The sequence below is a fragment of the Chenopodium album genome, chromosome 9 (assembly GCF_948465745.1).
Source record: "Chenopodium album chromosome 9, dcCheAlbu1.1, whole genome shotgun sequence".
Taxonomy (NCBI): Eukaryota; Viridiplantae; Streptophyta; class Magnoliopsida; order Caryophyllales; family Amaranthaceae; genus Chenopodium; species Chenopodium album.
In genome coordinates this window covers 4585245-4605988 of record NC_137842.1, presented here as the reverse complement: position 1 = coordinate 4605988, position 20744 = coordinate 4585245, and the positions used below count along the sequence as shown (strand labels likewise).

The 20744-nt window shown below is 33.0% G+C and overlaps 2 protein-coding genes and 1 non-coding gene across 4 annotated transcripts; 2 read left to right on the top strand and 1 right to left on the bottom strand.

The window, feature by feature from the left end:
• Positions 1-4019: 4019 nt before the first annotated feature.
• LOC145559434 (uncharacterized) lies at positions 4020-14292 on the top strand. 2 transcript variants are annotated; one of them, XM_081620855.1, is made up of 7 exons: positions 4020-4625; positions 4721-4822; positions 4909-5010; positions 11870-11923; positions 12371-12490; positions 13427-13517; positions 13598-14292. In XM_081620855.1, exons 1-7 carry the CDS (start codon positions 4551-4553, stop codon positions 13711-13713), a joined length of 660 nt encoding a protein of 219 aa, XP_081476981.1. In that variant the 5' UTR covers positions 4020-4550; the 3' UTR covers positions 13714-14292. The 2 variants fall into 2 exon arrangements, with proteins under 2 accessions (XP_081476981.1, XP_081476980.1); XM_081620854.1 differs by having other exon boundaries at positions 4024-4625; positions 13397-13517.
• On the bottom strand, positions 7081-7187 carry LOC145560896 (small nucleolar RNA R71). The gene has a single exon (XR_014093490.1). It is a non-coding gene; the product is annotated as a small nucleolar RNA R71 (small nucleolar RNA).
• A 354-nt stretch (positions 14293-14646) lies between the features above and the next one.
• Positions 14647-19183, top strand: LOC145558292 (putative plastid-lipid-associated protein 4, chloroplastic). The gene is made up of 6 exons (XM_081619486.1): positions 14647-14983; positions 15589-15702; positions 16517-16612; positions 17255-17329; positions 17965-18032; positions 18728-19183. The coding sequence occupies exons 1-6, from the start codon at positions 14672-14674 to the stop codon at positions 18798-18800; spliced, it is 738 nt and encodes a 245-aa protein (XP_081475612.1). The 5' UTR covers positions 14647-14671; the 3' UTR covers positions 18801-19183.
• Positions 19184-20744: the final 1561 nt, after the last annotated feature.

Genomic DNA, 20744 nt, shown 5'->3' with positions numbered 1-20744 from the left:
TGAAAATAGTAACATTGTTATGAGTACTCTAAATAAAGAAAAGACCAACATTTCTAAACTAGGTGAAGCAAATCCCGGGACTCCCATATGCTCATTCATGACTCCACCTGAAAATAGTCAACACTGCTTACCATTACGGTAAACAGGGCGAACCAAAACAAATAGAAAATACAGATTAGCAAAAAAATATGCTAAGTACGATAAGTGCAAGATAATGTAAACTCAAATTATTTGCAAACATGCTTTTAAAATCGATTCCAATAAATAATCCACTAATTCCAAAACTCATGATTCAAAACCAATTCCAATGATTCAACATTCAAAATAATTGATAAACCAATTCCTTTAAAAATCCAATTCCTTTTTGAACCAATTTCTTTAAATCCAATTCCTCACCTAAGTGTGCACACCCCCCAAGCTAGTCTCCTTATATTACAAGGCTATTCTTGAGGAAAGACCCGGTCATACAAAGTCCAAGGCCTTATCAATAAACCAAATCCGCATAGTGGGATTACCAACCTGCTTATAAAGCATTAATAATAATAATAATTCAATGGTTCAATAAATCCTTTTAAGATCCAACAAATCCAATATAATTCAAACTCCTTTTTGATGAGTCCACATACTTTCAAAATCAAAACATTTTAAATAAATACTTGAGAATAAATAAATCCTTTTAAGATCCAACAAATCCAATATAATTCAAACTCCTTTTTGATGAGTCCACATACTTTCAAAATCAAAACATTTTAAATAAATACTTGAGAATAAAATCTCATATTAATAGCTTTCCAAAATCAATAACTCTTCCTTGAAAAACCTTTTATTTAATTCAACAAACCTTTTAAAAATCAAATTATTTAAACACAATAAGTAATTCAAACCATTTAAAACATGATTTAAAAACCAAAATACTTTTATCAATACCTCCAAACATGATTTATTTCAAAATCATAATTCAAATCAATTTAATTCAATCACCAATCAAATCAAATAAAACATGTTATTCAAACCAATCACTTTCAAAGATATCTAGCCACCTAACGTACCTTGATCCTTGCTTAGCTATACACACCAAAAGAACCTCAATAATCTTGGTCGAACACACCCTACAAATAAATATAACCTTAATCAATATAAGGTTAACAAATAATTAAAAACCCCCAACTATGTGTACATGAACCTTTTAATTAATTTCTCATAAACATCATTAAAAATATGATTTTATATAATTAAAACTAGTCATAATAATTTTTATAAATCCCCCATAATAAAAATAATAATAATTGAATAAGAGAAGAGAAGAAGAAAAGAGAAGAATTGGATTTGCGTAGGAAATAATAGACAGAACTTTCAGAGGCTATAACTCCTTTGATATAGCTCGGAATTGGGTGATTCTTGAGCCTAAACTCAAGGACTTTTCAAGAGGAACAACTTTCCGTGAAACGTCTATACCCCAAAAACTGAGCAGAAGTGCCCGAAAATTGGCTTCAAAGATAAACGGGATGATTTGTGTAAAATTGAGGAGAAGAAAAGAAGAGAATTGGTGTGAAGAATGTGAGAGGTATGAAGGGGTATTTATAGGCTAGGATGTAGAAAGGATAGAGTTTAAGGTGTGATATGATTACTAGAAAATGTGATAAGTTTTTGGGGTTGTTAAGATACTTGAATCAAATTAAGTCTAGATTAATAGTTGGGTTAAAAGATAAGAAAATTTAAATGGATATACATATGGTTGGGAGAAGAAAGATAGGAACAAAATGAGATAATGAAGAAGAAAATTAGAGGATAATTTAAAATATAATAATTAACAAACTAAAGTGATAACAATCAATAATAATAAAATAATTGAATAAATAAATATTTTAGATAATATCAAAATTAGTTAAATACATAATGTATATTAAATATTTCTCTTGAAATAGTTAGTAAAATATGGACCGACCTTAAAAAGATAATTAAACCTATATTATTAATTTAGAAATCCAAAAATAATTAATTATTCAAATGATTAAATACTTATATTTGGCGCTAAAATTCAAATATTATTTTGGCCCAAATAATGAAATTACTAAAATACCCTTTTTATAAAATAATTCTTAATTAATTAATTATAAAATACGTATGAAAATACGGGGTATTACACTTTCTACCTTACATTATTTTCTTGCTTGTACCCACCTAGAGTAATTTACAAGTTCACCATTACACCAAAAATGAAAAGTTTGGCATTGATGATTTAGCCTTAGTATAATCATCAATCATTACACGAAAGAATTTAAGGTGGCTTGAGTTGTATTTTTGTTAAATTTTATGTATTCTATATTTGATGGTGAATTATAAACTATAAAAATAAAAGAGATAGTGGATTACTTGTTTATGTAAAAGTGATATATACACAAATTGAGACATTTAATTTTTTTTTTTTTTTTTTTTTGTCATTCTTAAAAAAAAAAATATTTTTGTCATATTCGAACTCAATTTGGTTCCTATAAGCCTAAAATGATCTCAAAACTTTTAATGAAACATTTAAGGCACATAAAATCGAGAATTAGCTTCTCAAAAAAAAAAAAAAAAAATCGAGAATTAAAAATTAACCCCCGTTAACTACTACATAACAACAAGGTCACTATATGATTACTATTGTACTTAAGGTCCTACTTTTCAAAATAAAGGGCACATCTTGGAAAAGTCAATTGTATAAGGTAACCACAACCCTAAAATCTAATCTAATATATATAAATAAAGTAGGCATTTTTCGGGAGCATTTGGCGCGCCACATAAGAAAAGGTATTATTTTGTCCAATGAAAAATTAGATTAATAATTTATTTTAGAATTAAAAAATTTACTCGCCACCTAAGCAAAAGTGACGAATAATATTTAAGAATTTTGACACATACATAAAAACAACGAATAGAGAAAAATTAAAATTAAAATTATTTTAAAAAACCAATAATTATCTTCTCTTAAAAAAAAAAAAAAAAAAAAAAAAAAAAAAAAAAAAAAAAAACTAAATAATAATTATCTATATGGATGCAAATTTTTTATCGCAAATATTTTTAATCTTTTCCTAGCAAATATTATAAAAGATTGATTTTAATAATGTACCCATCGAGACGAATAAAACTAAATCTCATATAGTCATATGACTAATTTTCCATAATTTTTAATAGTTAAATGATTATAAATGAGACTAACATTTTAAACAGAACGAGTATATTAAATAATTGCATAGGCAAAAGACTAAGACGAATAAAACTAAATCTCACATGACTAATTTCCCATAATTTTTAATAGTTAAACAATTATAAATGAGACTACCATTTTAAACAGAACGAGTATATTACATAAACACATAGGCAAAAAACTTATTTTGATCAATAAAAAAAACTAGATTTGTCATTTATTTTATGAATTAAAAATTTAAATTATCACATAAGCAAAATTAGTGAATAAGGTTTGAGATTTTAAATTCAAGTGTCACATAAAATTAATAAAACAACAAAAGATAACTTTAGTGTTAAAATTAAAAAATTATCTTATGATATTAGAAATTTTATCCATATACTTAATGAATGATATTCATAAATACACAAAATTTTAAATTAAATAAAATAATTTATTAGAACCGTGCACATCTAGTTTAATTTTAAAACAAGAATTTATGAGTTATCAATGCAGGTGAAGTCATTATCAATTATTTTAAGACTTCTATTAAAATGAAAAATTGAAAATAATGAGGCAGCTGATTTGTATATTATACGAAGTATATAGTTATGGGATTGATATGAGATGTTTCCCACCGATTGTAACTCTTCCGTCTCTTGAGTCTCGACTGCCTTGGTTAACCTTGACTTGTAAGTTGTAACAAGGTGAGAGTCCACCTTTCACCACCTCTGGTAGATTATTACCCGTCGACTGCGATTTTGGAGTCGGATATGCTTGGTGAAGTAGTTGCCACCATGTACAAGGAAATTCCAAATGTTGGTTAGCAATGATGTTTGAAGTCATTGTTTTCAAAAATGTCTATCTGAAAGAGTTTAAGGGTTTGATTGATTCTATTTTTTGTTAGGTTAATAGGGCATCTTTAAGCAACCAAATTTCATCAATATAGGATATTGAGTTTTTTTTGTTTTTTTTTTATGTTCGGTAGCAAACTGATAAATGTACTGACTTTCATGCTTGATTAATATACACTTAATGCTTCATTGGGATACTGAGTTGTGTTGATGTGCTACATGTGTGTGTGACTCTTTCAAATTCTAGAACTAGAGTAGCTGATTGACTCTTTAATTTGAGCATGTCTATGGAGGCTTCTAGAGCGCATTGCTTTCATTTGATGCTATTTTAGCATATGGAATTATGGATACCATGATAAGCTCCATATTTTTAACCACAATAAAAAAGGGTTTTAGGTTTGTGCTCTTGACCTTTCAACTTAGGACTCTTTAGTACTGCAAGCGGTGGACTTCATAATTCTTATGTCACCCGTTTGTTTATAATAAAAATGATATCCAATAATGAGTTACTGATTTTCTGATTGCATTTCATGGTAGATCAGACAAATTCTTTTGTTGACCCGAGATCTTTGAAGTTTAAGAAAAACTCCTATGGAAAACCCGAGGTCATTGTCGTCTTTCCTTATTTAACTATTGTTTTCATTACTCTGGTTTGTCATATGCCTATCTTCTCTTATTATGGTTGCTCTACATTTTGCAGGTAGATTGGCAAGATGTACCTGATATGAATTGGCCACCATTGCATTTTAATTTGTCACACTCCTCATCCTTGATTGCCTGTGGAATTACAACCTATTCTCCTGTGAGACATATACTTTTTCTGCCTTTTAGCTTATGAAAACTGCTTACTTGATGCGGACTTTTGATTTGATTCTCTATGCCATGTAGATTGGAATTGATGTTGAAGATAAGAATAGAACAACAAAAAATGATGTCATTTCATTTGCTAGTCGCTTCTTCTCTCCCTGTGAAGTTGATCACTTGGCCAATGATGTAGACATTCTATACCATATTTTACCCTCGATTTATAGCTATTTTTGTATGATTTCTAAGCTCTACGGAGCTATTTCTCGCTAATATCCTTCTTCTAGTGTGGCTTGGTCTATTTGATTGATTTTTGTAGGCATATGAAGACTTTCGGATGAAATGGAGCATTTGGAGTGATTATGAGCATGCCACGACATTTTGAGGTGGATTGGAGAGCTTTATAAAGAGATTTGCAAGTCATGAGAAGTGTATTGGAGTGTTAGATGATGATTGATGATAATGCTACATGGTCGTGTACCCTTAACTACACGGTCATGCGAAGGTTCCAAGTTCGAGTGTTTGCTACACGGTCGTGTACCACGAGCTACACGGTCGTGTGATTCCATCTCCGTATGAAGTCCGCCTACACGCTCATGTACCTCTCAGCTACACGACCGTGTACGTATATGATGAAATTTGAAGATCAAGTATGGTCAGCTACACGGCCGTGTACGTGTGCGCAGGAGATTTATTTTATTTATTATTTTATGTTTATTTTTAGGAAAGTATAAATAGGGGTTTTAACCCTATTTTAAAACATCTAGTTTTATTATAACTTTTTCCATTCTACGTTGTTTTGGAGAGAACACATAGAACTCCATTGAAGCATTCATCTTAATTCAATTTCAAGTATTTCTCTTTCATCTTTAATCTCTTTAATTTTCTATTGTTATTATGTTTTCTTTAATTATTTGTCTTCTTATTTCTATTATCATGTGTGAGTAGTTTCATAATCTAGGGTTAGGTTGAACCCTAATATGGATTGATGTGTTATTTGATTCCCAATTCCCAATTTAATTAATTTATAATTCCTCTTTGTTAGGGTTGGTTTTATTATCAATTATTAACTAGAAATAGTATTATTGAATGTGATTAGGTTTACAACGAAAGTTGATTCTTAATTGATTTTAGAACCCTAATTAAAAGTTGGAGCTTTTATGCATGAAAATAGCTAATTGTTCTTGCTAGGACTTATAGGATGCCGTTCTCAATGTCTTTAATATGTATGATTCCATGAAAATAGGTATGATTGCATGTTAGGGAAGCTATTAGTTGATCGAAAGAAACTCTTAGTATTGTTTTAGGGAGCATCTGTCCTGTGGAATGTTTATTGATTTAATTGAGGGAAAGGGATTGTTCTATTGCATTGATTCATGTTAGTGGAGATACTTAATCTTAGATGTTTTTAGTTCTTGATTAATTCCATAGTATTATTATTCTTTGCTTATTAGTTGATATTGCTCTTAGTTATTAATTCTATCGATATTGATTGGTTACTCGCTTAGTATTTACTTGAGTCTATTTAATTAGTTGAACCATAGTCTCTTGGGATCCGACCCTTACTTGCCCGTCTACATAGTAGTGGTCTTGTTAGGTTATTTTTGTTAGGTACGCGACACGCCTATCAAATTTTGGCGCCGTTGCCGGGGACTAACGGTTTCATTCTAGTTATTTGTGATCGTTTTACTAAGCATATATTTTGTTGCTTCGGCTATTGTTCCTTGTGTCTTTGATCTCCCATTTTAGTTCCTTTGTTGCATGCAAACTCGAAGTTCAGGTTCAGATGATTTAACACCTTTTGATTCTGAGATCTAAGCTACTGCAAGAAGACAAAGAGGTAGAAGAAGGAGAAATCGAAATAAAAGAAACATGGTCGACCCAGGAACAAAATCTCTTTTGGAGTATGGTATTCCGGATACAACAACCGGATTTCTCTCCAGTATTGTTAGACCACCTGTCACCGCTCAGAGTTTTGAGTTGAAGCCCCAATTCATACAGTTTATCTCCAATGATTCTTTTGCGGGCTCATCAAATGATTGCCCTGTGACTCACATTGATAGTTTCTTGGAAAAGTGTGACACTATGAAGCTCAACGGTGTCACTGATGATGCTATTAGACTACGCCTTTTCCCTTTTTCATTAAGGGATAGGGCAAGGGAGTGGCTACGAGATGAAGGTATTGGTTCCTTTGATACGTGGGACAAGCTTGCTAAGGCCTTCCTAGTAAAATTCTTGGGGCAAGAGAAAACCGCGAAATTAAGGAACGAGCTATCTACCTTCCATCAATATAATGATAAATCCTTATATGAGGCATGGAGAAGGTTTAAGCGATTGCAGAGACAATGCCCTCACCATGGTATTCCAGAATGGATGTTGATCCAAACATTCTATAATGGTTTAACCCATGAGTTTCGCATATACATTGATGCTGCGTCTGGAGGTTCTATCATGACGAAGAATCCAACCGATGCGAAGGATTTGATTGAGAAGATGGCGGCTAATGATAATTACCATCCAAGGGGACGAAATGCTATCAACACAGGTAATAAACATGATGTTGATGCGCTAACCATGTTGACTAGTTCTGTGCAGGCACTAACTCATAAAGTCAATCAACTCCAAGTTGAGTCCTCTCGACCCTCGATGGAAACTTGTCAAATGTGTGGATTGCAAGGCCATACTGCGCGGGAGTGTCAGCCCAATTATGATGGAATGACGATTGATCAAGCTAATGCTTTCTATACCACGACCTCCACAAGGCCATTTGATGAAGGGTGGAGAAATCATCAAGGGTTCTCATACAAGAACACTCAAGCTATAGCAAATCCTCCACCACAACAAGTGAGTCATCTATCAACTCTTCAAGATCAAGCAAAAGTCCAGACGAAACAATGCAATGCAATCTTCGTGAAGAGTGATGAATTGTTTACGGGTGGATTAGAAGAGAAAGTGTGCAATGTGGAGTCAAGAACTGAGAAGCATGAGAGAGAAGGTCCCAAATATGTTGCTCCACAAGCATATGAGGAGTCGATGCCTTTCCCGCAAAGGTTATCAAAAGTTGTGCTCGATAAGCATTTTGGGAAGTATTCCGAGACTCTTAAGAAGGTATATGCTACCATTCCTTTTTCCGATCTTGTAGTTCAAATGCCTCAATTTGCAAATTTTGTGAAAGGAATTCTAGATCATGATCATAATGATAAGAAATTAGAAAGTTTGGTAGTAAAGGAGAAATGTCCTGATCCTTTACATGATAGCTTACCACCTAAATTGCATGATCCTGGTAGTTTTACTATCCCTTGTATGATAAACGAAACATATTTTGATAGGGTCTTGTGTGATTTAGGTGCTAGTGTTAATTTAATGCCTTCTTCTTTGTATGAAAAATTAGGTTTGAAAAAACTTAAACCCTCTCCCATATCTCTTCAAATGGCTGATAGAACTGTTAGACTCCCTAAGGGTGTAGTTGAAGATGTATTAGTTGGGATTGGTGAACTTGTATTTCCAGTTGACTTTGTTGTAGTGGATATGACAGAAGACCTTAAGATCCCATTAATCTTTGGTCGTCCTTTTCTTGCTACAAGTCAAGCTTTAATAGATGTTCCTAAAGGACAAGTGACCATTAGAGCTCAGGATAAACAAGTTGTGTTTAAGCTTTTCAATGACCATAATTTTACTTTTGATGGTGATACCTGTTTGAGAATTGATGCTACTAACCCTTTGGTTAATAAGTGTGTTTCCAATAGAAATCATGTGCGCAAAAAGGACAATATTCCACCACATGATGGGTTTAGCTACATCAAAATAAGCTCGGATACAAAGCACATCAACTCTAATTTGAAGGAGTCGTTTGGAGGTGGATATATTGATGAGAAATACCACAGAGTATCTTCTTCGTGTGGTGACCCAGGTTGAGCTACTAAAGAGGGGTCGAGCTAAAGACCTTAAACAAGCGCTAAATGGGAGGCAACCCATTCCGTTTTTTTTATTTATTTTATTTTCCCTTTATTTTTTCTATTTATTTATTTATTATTATTTTTTTTTTAGTGTTTTGGGGTTACAATGCGACGTTATTTTGAGGGCGGTCCCAGCTCCGCCCTTAGGTATGATCCCTCCTCTGTCAGTAGGGCCTAGTTTTCTTTTTCCCTTGCTTGTTCTTATTCAATATATGTTCACATTGAGGACAATGTGAAGTTTAGCTTGGGGGAGGGATTACTTTTGGCTTTGGGTAGTTACTTTGTGAATCATGACGATGAATGGCTAGTAAACTACTTTTCTGTGCCCCTATCCTTGATGATTTAAAGGTTTTTGGCTTGATTTTGATTGAAAGACTTGCAATGCGGATTAAATGATCACGATCTGATATTGGGTTGTCTTGGCCTAATGGAAATCAACTTTGTGCAACTGTGTATGAATCTGGAGCTTGACTGTGCTAACTGTGAGGTTTGAGCCTTTATTATTTATTCATGCGTGTTAGTTCCTGGTGTGACATTGATCTTAGTTTTGTCTTGAGACTTTTAGTAGTGTGTCATGGTACATTGCACATGCACGATGAGGAGGACGAAGGCCATGTTCATTAGGTAGCCTCCAGATGAATCTAGAAACGTTTGTCCCCTTCTTGCTTATCCATGTTGTAGCCTTGTCCATGTTTTTCATCTAAGTCACAAAATTAACCTATCGGCCCCAATTAGTAACTTATCCCAAGTCTAGCTTGGGGGAGCCATCTACTTGGTATTCTCTATGGTTTGTGACGATGTTTTGGAGAAGATTAATTTGAAGCTTGAAGGTTCTTGAATTTTTTGCTATATGATCTATTTTTTTTTAAGCTCTTATAGTTTGAAAAAAAAAATGAAAAAAGAAAAGAAAAAAATTAAGCTTCTTGAAGGATAAATAAAAGAGCTTCAAAAATAAGAATAGTGTGATGAATTGATTATGTAGGGTGAATAAGGTGGTAGTTGCTCTTAATTCAAGTTGTGTTTGGAGTGTGTATTCTTGTGAATTAGTTCGATGGGATTTTGATTTGTATTGTTCATTTTTTATGGCTTCCCTGAGGGGCTATAATTTGCCTACATTTTCCAAATTTTTCCTACCCATTTTCACCCGGCCTACATTACAAGCTTGAAAAAAAGACCTTATGACCTTCGTGCATAGTATTGTGTTCATGTGAAACGAGTCTTTTGTCAAAATGCTGGAGTATGTGTCACATTTCGAGTCGACTTTTGACTAGGTTGAGCGGCATTATTACCCTCTAAACACACGAGTGTTGTGAGAATGGGGGGTTGTTATTATTAGTGGGGATGGAGAGAGATCGGGCTCATTTTTAGCTCGCCACATAAAATTGTGCGGAGTGACCACTAAGTGAGATATTCTAGTCATCGATTCCTTATGTGTACATGGTTGACTCTGTTTGATGGCTATTCAGGTTGATTGATAATCTGAATGAGGTGATTGGTTGGCTAAGATGCTTGTGTGTCTAATCTCAATTTCGAGTATGATTTTTCAAATGTATTATGGGGTGAAGTATGTTTATTTGGTTGTTGCTAGTCATTGATTGTCTTGCTTGAGGGCAAGCAAGAAGCTAGCTTGGGGGAATTTGATGTAGACATTCTATACCATATTTTACCCTCGATTTATAGCTATTTTTGTATGATTTCTAAGCTCTACGGAGCTATTTCTCGCTAATATCCTTCTTCTAGTGTGGCTTGGTCTATTTGATTGATTTTTGTAGGCATATGAAGACTTTCGGATGAAATGGAGCATTTGGAGTGATTATGAGCATGCCACGACATTTTGAGGTGGATTGGAGAGCTTTATAAAGAGATTTGCAAGTCATGAGAAGTGTATTGGAGTGTTAGATGATGATTGATGATAATGCTACATGGTCGTGTACCCTTAACTACACGGTCATGCGAAGGTTCCAAGTTCGAGTGTTTGCTACACGGTCGTGTATCACGAGCTACACGGTCGTGTGATTCCATCTCCGTATGAAGTCCGCCTACACGCTCATGTACCTCTCAGCTACACGACCGTGTACGTATATGATGAAATTTGAAGATCAAGTATGGTCAGCTACACGGCCGTGTACGTGTGCGCAGGAGATTTATTTTATTTATTATTTTATGTTTATTTTTAGGAAAGTATAAATAGGGGTTTTAACCCTATTTTAAAACATCTAGTTTTATTATAACTTTTTTCATTCTACGTTGTTTTGGAGAGAACACATAGAACTCCATTGAAGCATTCATCTTAATTCAATTTCAAGTATTTCTCTTTCATCTTTAATCTCTTTAATTTTCTATTGTTATTATGTTTTCTTTAATTATTTGTCTTCTTATTTCTATTATCATGTGTGAGTAGTTTCATAATCTAGGGTTAGGTTGAACCCTAATATGGATTGATGTGTTATTTGATTCCCAATTCCCAATTTAATTAATTTATAATTCCTCTTTGTTAGGGTTGGTTTTATTATCAATTATTAACTAGAAATAGTATTATTGAATGTGATTAGGTTTACAACGAAAGTTGATTCTTAATTGATTTTAGAACCCTAATTAAAAGTTGGAGCTTTTATGCATGAAAATAGCTAATTGTTCTTGCTAGGACTTATAGGATGCCGTTCTCAATGTCTTTAATATGTATGATTCCATGAAAATAGGTATGATTGCATGTTAGGGAAGCTATTAGTTGATCGAAAGAAACTCTTAGTATTGTTTTAGGGAGCATCTGTCCTGTGGAATGTTTATTGATTTAATTGAGGGAAAGGGATTGTTCTATTGCATTGATTCATGTTAGTGGGGATACTTAATCTTAGATGTTTTTAGTTCTTGATTAATTCCATAGTATTATTATTCTTTGCTTATTAGTTGATATTGCTCTTAGTTATTAATTCTATCGATATTGATTGGTTACTCGCTTAGTATTTACTTGAGTTTATTTAATTAGTTGAACCATAGTCTCTTGGGATCCGACCCTTACTTGCCCGTCTACATAGTAGTGGTCTTGTTAGGTTATTTTTGTTAGGTACGCGACACGCCTATCAGCCAATATTTCAGAACTGGAATTACAACGCCAGGAATTTATAAAATTATGGACACTTAAGGTAATGACTTATGGTTTAAATAATAAAACTTCATGCACAAGCTTGACATGTGTGGGAAAAACTGTTCATTTTATTGAAAATGTCAGGCAACAAGAAATACAGTTTAATAATTGTAAAACTGTTGTACTTTTCCTCAATTTTACCTTTTAAGGTTGTGAAGTATTTAAGGGTTCCTGAAAAGTGTTTGATGTGTCCATTTCTTGTCATTAACCAAGGCATGTGAAGGTTGAATTGATAAATGTCTGCAATGTTAAGGGGAAGAATGAAAATGCATTATATAAATTACACTCACTCTATTGATGAAGACAGGACTGACAGGCCATAAGCTCTTAAATTTCATGAATTGGGCCTTTCTATTCAGTATATTTTTTTGGCTTTGAATTGTAGTTGACAGTTAACATATCTGATGCTCTGATCTCACCTTTCACGTGTAATTTAAACTTTCAGGAAGCTTATGTAAAAGCATTAGGAAGGGGCTTTTCGGCTACTCCATTTAAGACCTTCAGGATTCACTTCAAAGCTTCTTCAAAAAATTTGTCTAATATTTCAGAAACTGCTGCTCTTAAGGTATTTCTTTGGATGTTCTCTGTCCTTTTTAATGAAGTTGATGCCCTTTCAAATAGATCTTGTAGCTAGATTATTATATGACTTGAAAATGAAAGTTTGTGGCTTACTAAGATCTCACATGATTTTAAATTATTTAGTACATCTGTATAATTATCTGATCAAAGTTTTGTAGTTATATTGATCACCAAATGATCTTACAAAAAGCAGAAATTGGATAGAAGAAAAGTAGGTCGGCAAATAAGGGGTCGGTAAACTATATATCACTTGGCATTCTAAATGTCAGAAAGTACCTAGCTAGGAAAAGAAAGTTATAAATGTATTAAACCAATGTCCGTTAAACAGTTAAACTTGAGCTAAATGTAAACCTTTTAAATTTGACTTGGGCTTCATTGTCTAAGAGGGGATGAGAGGAGATACAGATAGTCACCGTGGAAATTAGTAACGTAACATCGTTTTTGTAGTTTGCCAAAAGTTAGAGCTGAGGACTGGAGCAGAATTCACGTGTTCCGGGTTGGTCTAGATTAGTTGGTCTGATGTTCAAGTGCAGGCTGGATATTCAGCTGCCCTTTCTGACAATTTGTGATTCTGATTTTCTACCTTTTCATTTTTATTCTTTTTACAAAGAATCTTCAATTGGGAGACTAATATCTTAGAATGAAGTAGTATATTAATATGCTGTTAGGTCATGTTTTGCGATGTCCTTTTCTAACTTGATTTTGGTTTTTTGGGGGATCTGGGTAGATATTAGATGCCTTTTCATTATATGTGTGCTACAAAAAAAAAAAAAAAAAAAAAAAAAAAAAAAAAAAAAAAAAAAAAACAACTATGATGTTATCAATATATTGCTGATTTTTTGAAACTAAAATTGTAACATGTTTGGTAACTTCCACCTCATGGTGATGCCAGGAATCTGATATTGCTGTTGAATCATCTCAGTTTAAAACTGGGGAATGGCAGCTGGCCGTTCTTGACTTGGATGATACTCATTATGTTGCTATTTGCACACAGAATGATAACTTCAGTAAAGGTATGGTATAGTTTTATCAAATTAACGGTTTCAAAACATGGATATGGGATATCACTTGTTGATTTGGTCCACTTGTGCAGAAAACACATCACCTATGGCTTTGAGAGTGTGGAAAACGATTCCTTTTTTGGAAGATATGTGCATTTCTGGGACTCATTCTGTTATCACAGTTGGTGGGCGTGTCAAGCAGCTCTGACTGTTCATTTTATTTGTATAACCCTCCAACATTATGCAGGAAATCTAGCCGAAACGAGTATAAAACTGCCCCATTTGTTCAAATGTTAATGAAGAGGCCAATTCAATTTTCTCTCTGTTTATGTGTGTTGGTGTATACGAAGTATATAGAATGTTAAAGTGCTAATAGCTTAGCCGGTGAAGCCTTGGGGGTAACGCACAAGCAAGCATAATAGAACACAGAGACCAAATCCTTAGAACTTTTCATTGTTCTTGTATGAAACGGAGTTATATACAGGTTGAGTACATGTGTAATGCGAGTAATCTTAATCAGCATATACCAAGTCATTTCTGTGACGCGGCGAAATAGATTTACAAACTAAATCAAATAGATTAAGTGGCGCTGCTCCTTATCTTAATACCAACAAAGTATGCTATATGTATTTGTTGGTATTAATGTAGGATTATTTTGATATCATGGTAACACCATCTAATCACAATTTTATCCCAACAAATATTACTAGAGTTATTGATGACTTGAGTTATTAGAAGCAGATAATTTTCCGTTTTAATGTATAATAACCAAAAAGTAAAATATTCAATAAACTTATTTATGAAAATTACGAGTTTTTTTAGTCGAAAAATCTGTTTTAATAAATTTGTTTACCAAATACTCAAAATTGCTTTTTTATAACCATCAAACCTCTAATAAGTTTTTTTTTTTTTTTCTTGAAAGATGACTTCAATAAGTAAGCTAAAAGCTCTTTAAAAAGCTATTTACTAAACAAAACTCTCGGATTTCAAAACTAGCTCCATCTGATCAGGTCGGGTTAATTTTACAAGTTGTTCATCGTATGAAGAAGAAGAGAAAAAAAAAAAAAAAAAAAAAAAAGCATTCCTTGGCAATTTAGCTATCACAAGTCAATTTTGTCAGATTACAAAAAGAAAGTTTTGGAGGGACACCATTCCATATCTCCAATATGGCCTTATCTTCTTCAGTATCTCTCCCCAAATCTTTGCCTGCAAATAAATCAATCAGAAAACTCCCAATTCATCAACCATCTTCAAACATTCAATTTCCAATCTTTCAAAACCTCTCAAACAATCCTCTCACTGACCAATGCAGCAGAAGAAGAAGTAGCAGCAGTACTAAGACTAAAGTTTCCTTCTTTCCTGCCTTCTTTACCAAAGGTAAAAATGCTGAAGATCTTAAAATGGAGCTTCTTGAGGCCATTAAACCCCTTGATAGAGGAGCTGATGCCACCCCTGAAGATCAACAGAGTATTGATCAGGTTGGAATTTCCTCAATTCCCCCTTTTTTTTTGTTGGGATTTTTAATTATATAGTTGGGGTTTATGATGATTTTGTAATTTGGGTGTTTTAGTGGTGCAACTATATTTATGAGTATAGTACTATAGTAGTAGTTAAATCCCTAATTCACTCCAATATAGACGGAATTTGATTCAAGGTCTTGGGAAGACTTAAACCGACTAAGCTAGTTGACATCTTTCGTGTTGGCCGTGTACCCATGAGTAATATATTTGACATTATGAAATGTTTTTATTGAGGATTAAGACCCAACAAAAGAAATGTGGAACAATTCTTACCTTAAATTATGTGGTGCAAATATACATGCCTTCTTGTTGTTGTGCTTAGTGAACTAATGATAATAGTGAAATGTTAAGTTCATAGGAGCCAATTTGGTGAGAAAAAGTAGAAAGCTATATTATCTCAGGTTTATTGATTGCATGTTTGACTCCTCAAAATGTTATAATAGTATAATTGTGCAGTATTATAGTGTGTAGTCTACTAAAGAGTCTGGTTCAAGATAGCTGCCAAAAATAGCTCTTTTCTGTAATTGGGTCTAATTTTGGTTTTTAATTGTGGTGTTCATAAGCTTACTCGCAAGCTCGAAGCAGTGAATCCAACGAAAGAACCACTGAAGTCTGATTTACTGAATGGGAAATGGGAGCTCATTTACACTACCTCACAAGGAATCTTACAAACTAAGGTTGTGTTATAATCTATTGAACTTCAAATGCTGAACTACATATTACTACCAATGTAATGACGGTTTATCATCTTTCCACATTAGTTGCTTGTTTTCTTGTCTGCCCATTTTTTTTATTCAGAAGGAATGTTGCTCTAATTATCATTTATCAGATATTGTAGTAATAAAAATGTAGCCAATTATGCAATTGTGCTTTCAAGGATTGTTCTAGTTTGCGTTCTACTCTTTTTATTTTTTCCTGACGTTTGATTTATATGTTCAAAAGTTTGAATCTTAGGGGATACTATTTTTATACTAGTTTTCTGAGCAATTCTTGAGCATATGTTTTCATGTACGCCTGCAAATGGAGGAAATAATGTGGAGACAGAGTAGTAGGCTAAATGCAATAGCATACTTAGTTCATATGTTTGTTATTTGTTGTTCACTGAAGTTTGAGTTTCAGAATTAGAAAAGCAGTTCAAACTTTCCAATTTTATAATTACAGAAAATACGAAAGACTTTACTAAGTGACATCATTGCCTATGCTACCTAGGAATATAGGATTATCAGTTGCAATTTAAGACAAAAACCATCTTCTATGAGTTGATCAAGCCAATCTCCGTGCACTGAACATGTAATCAAATAGTAAATACATAGTTTATGAAGGGGAACTAGTACTTTTTAAAAAGCTGAGCATATTGTAAGTTGACTTAGGTTTTTTTTTAGTTCCTAGTCCTCAAATTGAACTAGATGTTCTCGCTTAAAGTCATGATTTAAGCTTCTTCTATTCCTGAATGCAGTTCTGTAATCAGCTCACCTTTTTTTATTTTGACAGAGACCTAAATTCTTAAGATCAAAAGTGAACTATCAAGCAATCAATGCAGATACACTTCGGGCCCAGAATATGGAAAGTTGGCCATTTTTTAACCAGGTAACACTGATTGCCTTTGTTTTCATCTTGCTCAAAGAAGTTGTAATGACTAAATGATTGTATAGTCCGTATTATTTTGTTTGAACTTTTCCTGCTATATCCTTCTACTTATTGCAATTCACAAGTGATTAAGGGATTTAAGGATAGTTGTGCTGCTATTTCTTTTTGAAAATATTCGAGAAAGGTTTAAATACTTCACATTTTTTAGGTTTAAAAAGCTGCTTTTTTAAGTTGAAAAACTGTCCTATATTGTGAAAGCTGTCCTTTTTAAGTATGGTGAGGAGCTGTTAGGTTTGTATTAGTTTTTTCTCACTTTAATCATAGCTTGGTTTATACATAAATTTTAGACTCTTATGTAGAAATTAAGATAATTTTTTCTAATCACTCATAATCTCATATGTAATCTGGACTGCAGTGCTAAGATGCTAAGGTATCCTGAAACAATTATTTCTTGATTACTGGTCCAAAAACTCATTAGCCTTCAATCTTAACTACTGAATGACTCACATTAAATGTTGTTTGGTGTCAACAAAATTACAGTATGTTATTGTAAATGCTTCTATCCCCGCACAACAGATAATATACTTTAATCATCCACAGTTTAAGTTTTCTTACTGATGTGCTCATATGGATGTTTTCCAGGTCACAGCAGATCTCACTCCAGTCAATTCAAGAAAAGTAGCTGTAAAATTTGATTATTTCAAAATAGGAGGGCTGGTAAAAACTCCAATATTATTCACAATTTATCTATATTGTTTTTATAAAGCTTTTACCGAGGAACAAGCAAATAAATTTGTGAGTATATTGTTCAAGGACATGTATATGATACTTCTACTTCCTATAATTTACTACAAAAAGGGGTATTGCATATGCACTTGCCTAGTTCTCTTTGAACATATTATTCCTCCTTTACAATGTTCTTTTTGCATAATCAATGATACCATTTATACATCCATGATCAAAGAGACAAGATCAATTATAATATAATGGCCCAGTGTTATGATTGATATAATTTGCATTTTCTCTGAGTGCTTTTCTTTTCCTTCTCAAAGATGCCTAGTTTGAATTAGTGCAATGACTGTATACCTGCCTCGCAAAGATTTCTTGATTCTTACTGCTTTTGATTTGGTTACGATTAAAAACCCATATTTATGTCATCACTATCACCTCATTGCTAAAACCTAAGCCCTATGATAGGAAGTCAGCCAAATTTCTTACGAAATTCCTAGTGCATGAAATGTGAAAATTTTCAGTCAGTCAGTAGAATAGAGAGGCACCTCCAACATGAATTCTTTTGTATGCTACATCTTGATTTCTAGTCAAGTATGTTTAATTATAGTTTTCCTCTGCAGATACCTGTTAAGGCACCAGATTCTGCGCGTGGATCATTGGAAATCACATACTTAGATGAAGAGTTACGGTATGCAGCATAAAAATAACATCTGTTTTGTATTGAGCGTGATCTATATACATGAGGTGAATTTCATTGGGAACCATCTTTAGGTTGCTTTACATGTGAATCAATTTTAACGCTTTATTGACTATTGAGAACATGTGTCTCCTGATTGACATAAGAAACTGAAAGTAAGTGAGACTTTAGATTCATAAACCAATGATCCAAAGCTCTAAACAATCAGCATGGATGATAAGTATTTTCTCTTGCATAATACTCCCCACTACCCCATTTTGTATCGGGCGAAAATGCACCCAACTACACTTCACAAGATTCTAATTCCTATAAAAGCAAATTTTTACTACTAGTATATTTATTGCCTTCCTAATGTCTTCTACTATAATTCTTTATATAGAATCCTGATACTACTGTGACTTACGGCCCACTTACCTATACCGCCATGCAGCTCATTTGGAGTCTTTCCTAATTCCTATCTGTAACCCTTGTAATTAATCTTTTATGCTTATAACACTTATCTCGTTTCTATTAGTGTTACATAGTTCTATCAAAACTGATTATTATTGGTCCTTTTTAATTCTCCTAAACATTCATGTCTTGTGTATTGTGAACAAGGACAATAAATGCAACACAAAAGGAATGGAGTGTAACATCAAAAGTGTTACATCAGATTCATGTGCTCTAATTCTATCGTTTTTTTCCAGGGTATCAAGAGGAGACAAAGGAAACTTGTTCATCTTAAAAATGGTTGATCGATCATACAGAATTCCAAGCTAACGAGTAAATCTGTGAATGTCAAACGGTCATATGTCTGGTCTTCTTCAGGGCATATTCAAGACGTCAATGCTCTAAGCAGTACAGGACTTTTTTCCTTCTTTCTTTCTTTCTTTTTTTCCTTTGATATACACAAAATCAGAGATTAGTCTGTATTGTGTACAATATGATATTTGTACATTACACTCTTATAGGCTTGGTATAATATGGTACAAAATGTGAGTCTTGTAAACTTGTATACACTGAACCGATGGTGAATTTTTAAAAATTGTCGAATTTGAGAATCAGTCACTAATTGTTATTCCAATAGGACTGGCTTCATGTATGAATTTATAATTAAATGACAAAATATCTCAACTAATTAATGGGAATTGTTATATTTTGAACTTTTTATTGATGTGCTAGTTTGTTTAAGCTTGTTGTACACTCTTGCCGGAGCATACACATTGGGGAGGATATATCATCCTCCCTTCACTTTCTCTCCTCCAAAGTAGTATCCTCTTTGATGTAAAAATGTAACAGAGGATACTACTTTCAAGAGGATGCAATATATCTTCTTTTGTGAAGAGGATATTAAATGTTTGGGAGAGGAATGTTGAGTGGGTCAAAACTCTTTTTTTTTTTTTTTTTTTTTTTTTTGCCTTCTCCCTCAAATCTTCAATGAAACAGTTTGCTTATTTCTACTGTGTGGTTCTCATAAAGAATTATGGGAAATTCCCATTGGTACACCCGAAGTTTTGACTTTTCCCATTGATACACTCCAAAATTTTTGTCTTCCCATCGGTACACCCATGGTTTGGTCTTTTTCCCAACCGTGACTAACACCGTTAAAAAGTATTTCATTAAGTTAAAATAATTAAGGAAAAGATTATAATACCCCTTTTAAATATCTAATATCTCGATTTGCGTGTCGAAAATTGTTCGGTTAAAGTTTTGGAAGTCATGTTAGTCTTTAAGGATCTAAACCTCGAAATTAGCAAAAAAAAATAGCGCAAATGTCTCATGTGCGTATCAAAAATATCTCGGTTTGCGTGCCATTACTTTTTTGTGATAGTAATTGTTCGGTTAATGTTTTAGGGGTCATTTTGTAACTTTAAGGATCTAAATCAAACTCAAAATTGTCAAAAAATTAACGAAAATATCTCGTTTTGCGTGTCATAACAAAACAAAAAAGAAATATCATGACGTGCAAAATGAGATATTTTTGTTAATTTTTTGACAATTTCGAGTTCGATTTAGAAACATAAAGGGTCAAAATGACTCCTAAAACCTTAACCGAACAATTATTATCACAAAAAAGTAATGACACGCAAATTGAGACATTTTTTGACACGCATATGAGACATTTATGTTATTTTTTTGCTAATTTCGAGGTTAATTTGGATCCTTAACGACTAGGACTCTCAAAACTTTAACCGAATAATTTTCGACACGCAAATCGAGACATTAGATGTTTAAAAGGGGTATTATAGTCGTTTCTTTAATTATTTTAACTTAATGAAATACTTTTTAACGGTGTTAGTCACGGTTGGGAAAAAGACCAAACCATGGGTGTACCGATGGGAAGGCAAAATTTTTAGAGTGTATCAATGGGAAAAGTCAAAATCACGGGTGTACCAATGGAAATTTCCCTAAATTTTAATCATATGGTCTAAATTAAAATTTTGAAATCGCATTGAAAGCATACAACACACATGATTACTATTATAACTCATATGTTATAAATTTTTAGTCATATTTTCTAAATTTTTAGTCATATGTTCTAAATTATAATACATATGTTCTAAATATAACACAACCACTCATTTCCCTCCAATTGAAACTCAATCATCACCTTATTCCACCTTTCTTCAAACTTAGCAGGGTCAATTTCAAGATGCCAAACACAGACACATATTTTCTTTTTTCAGGAATCCCATTTCCTCCTTTGTGATCGTTTGCTCTACT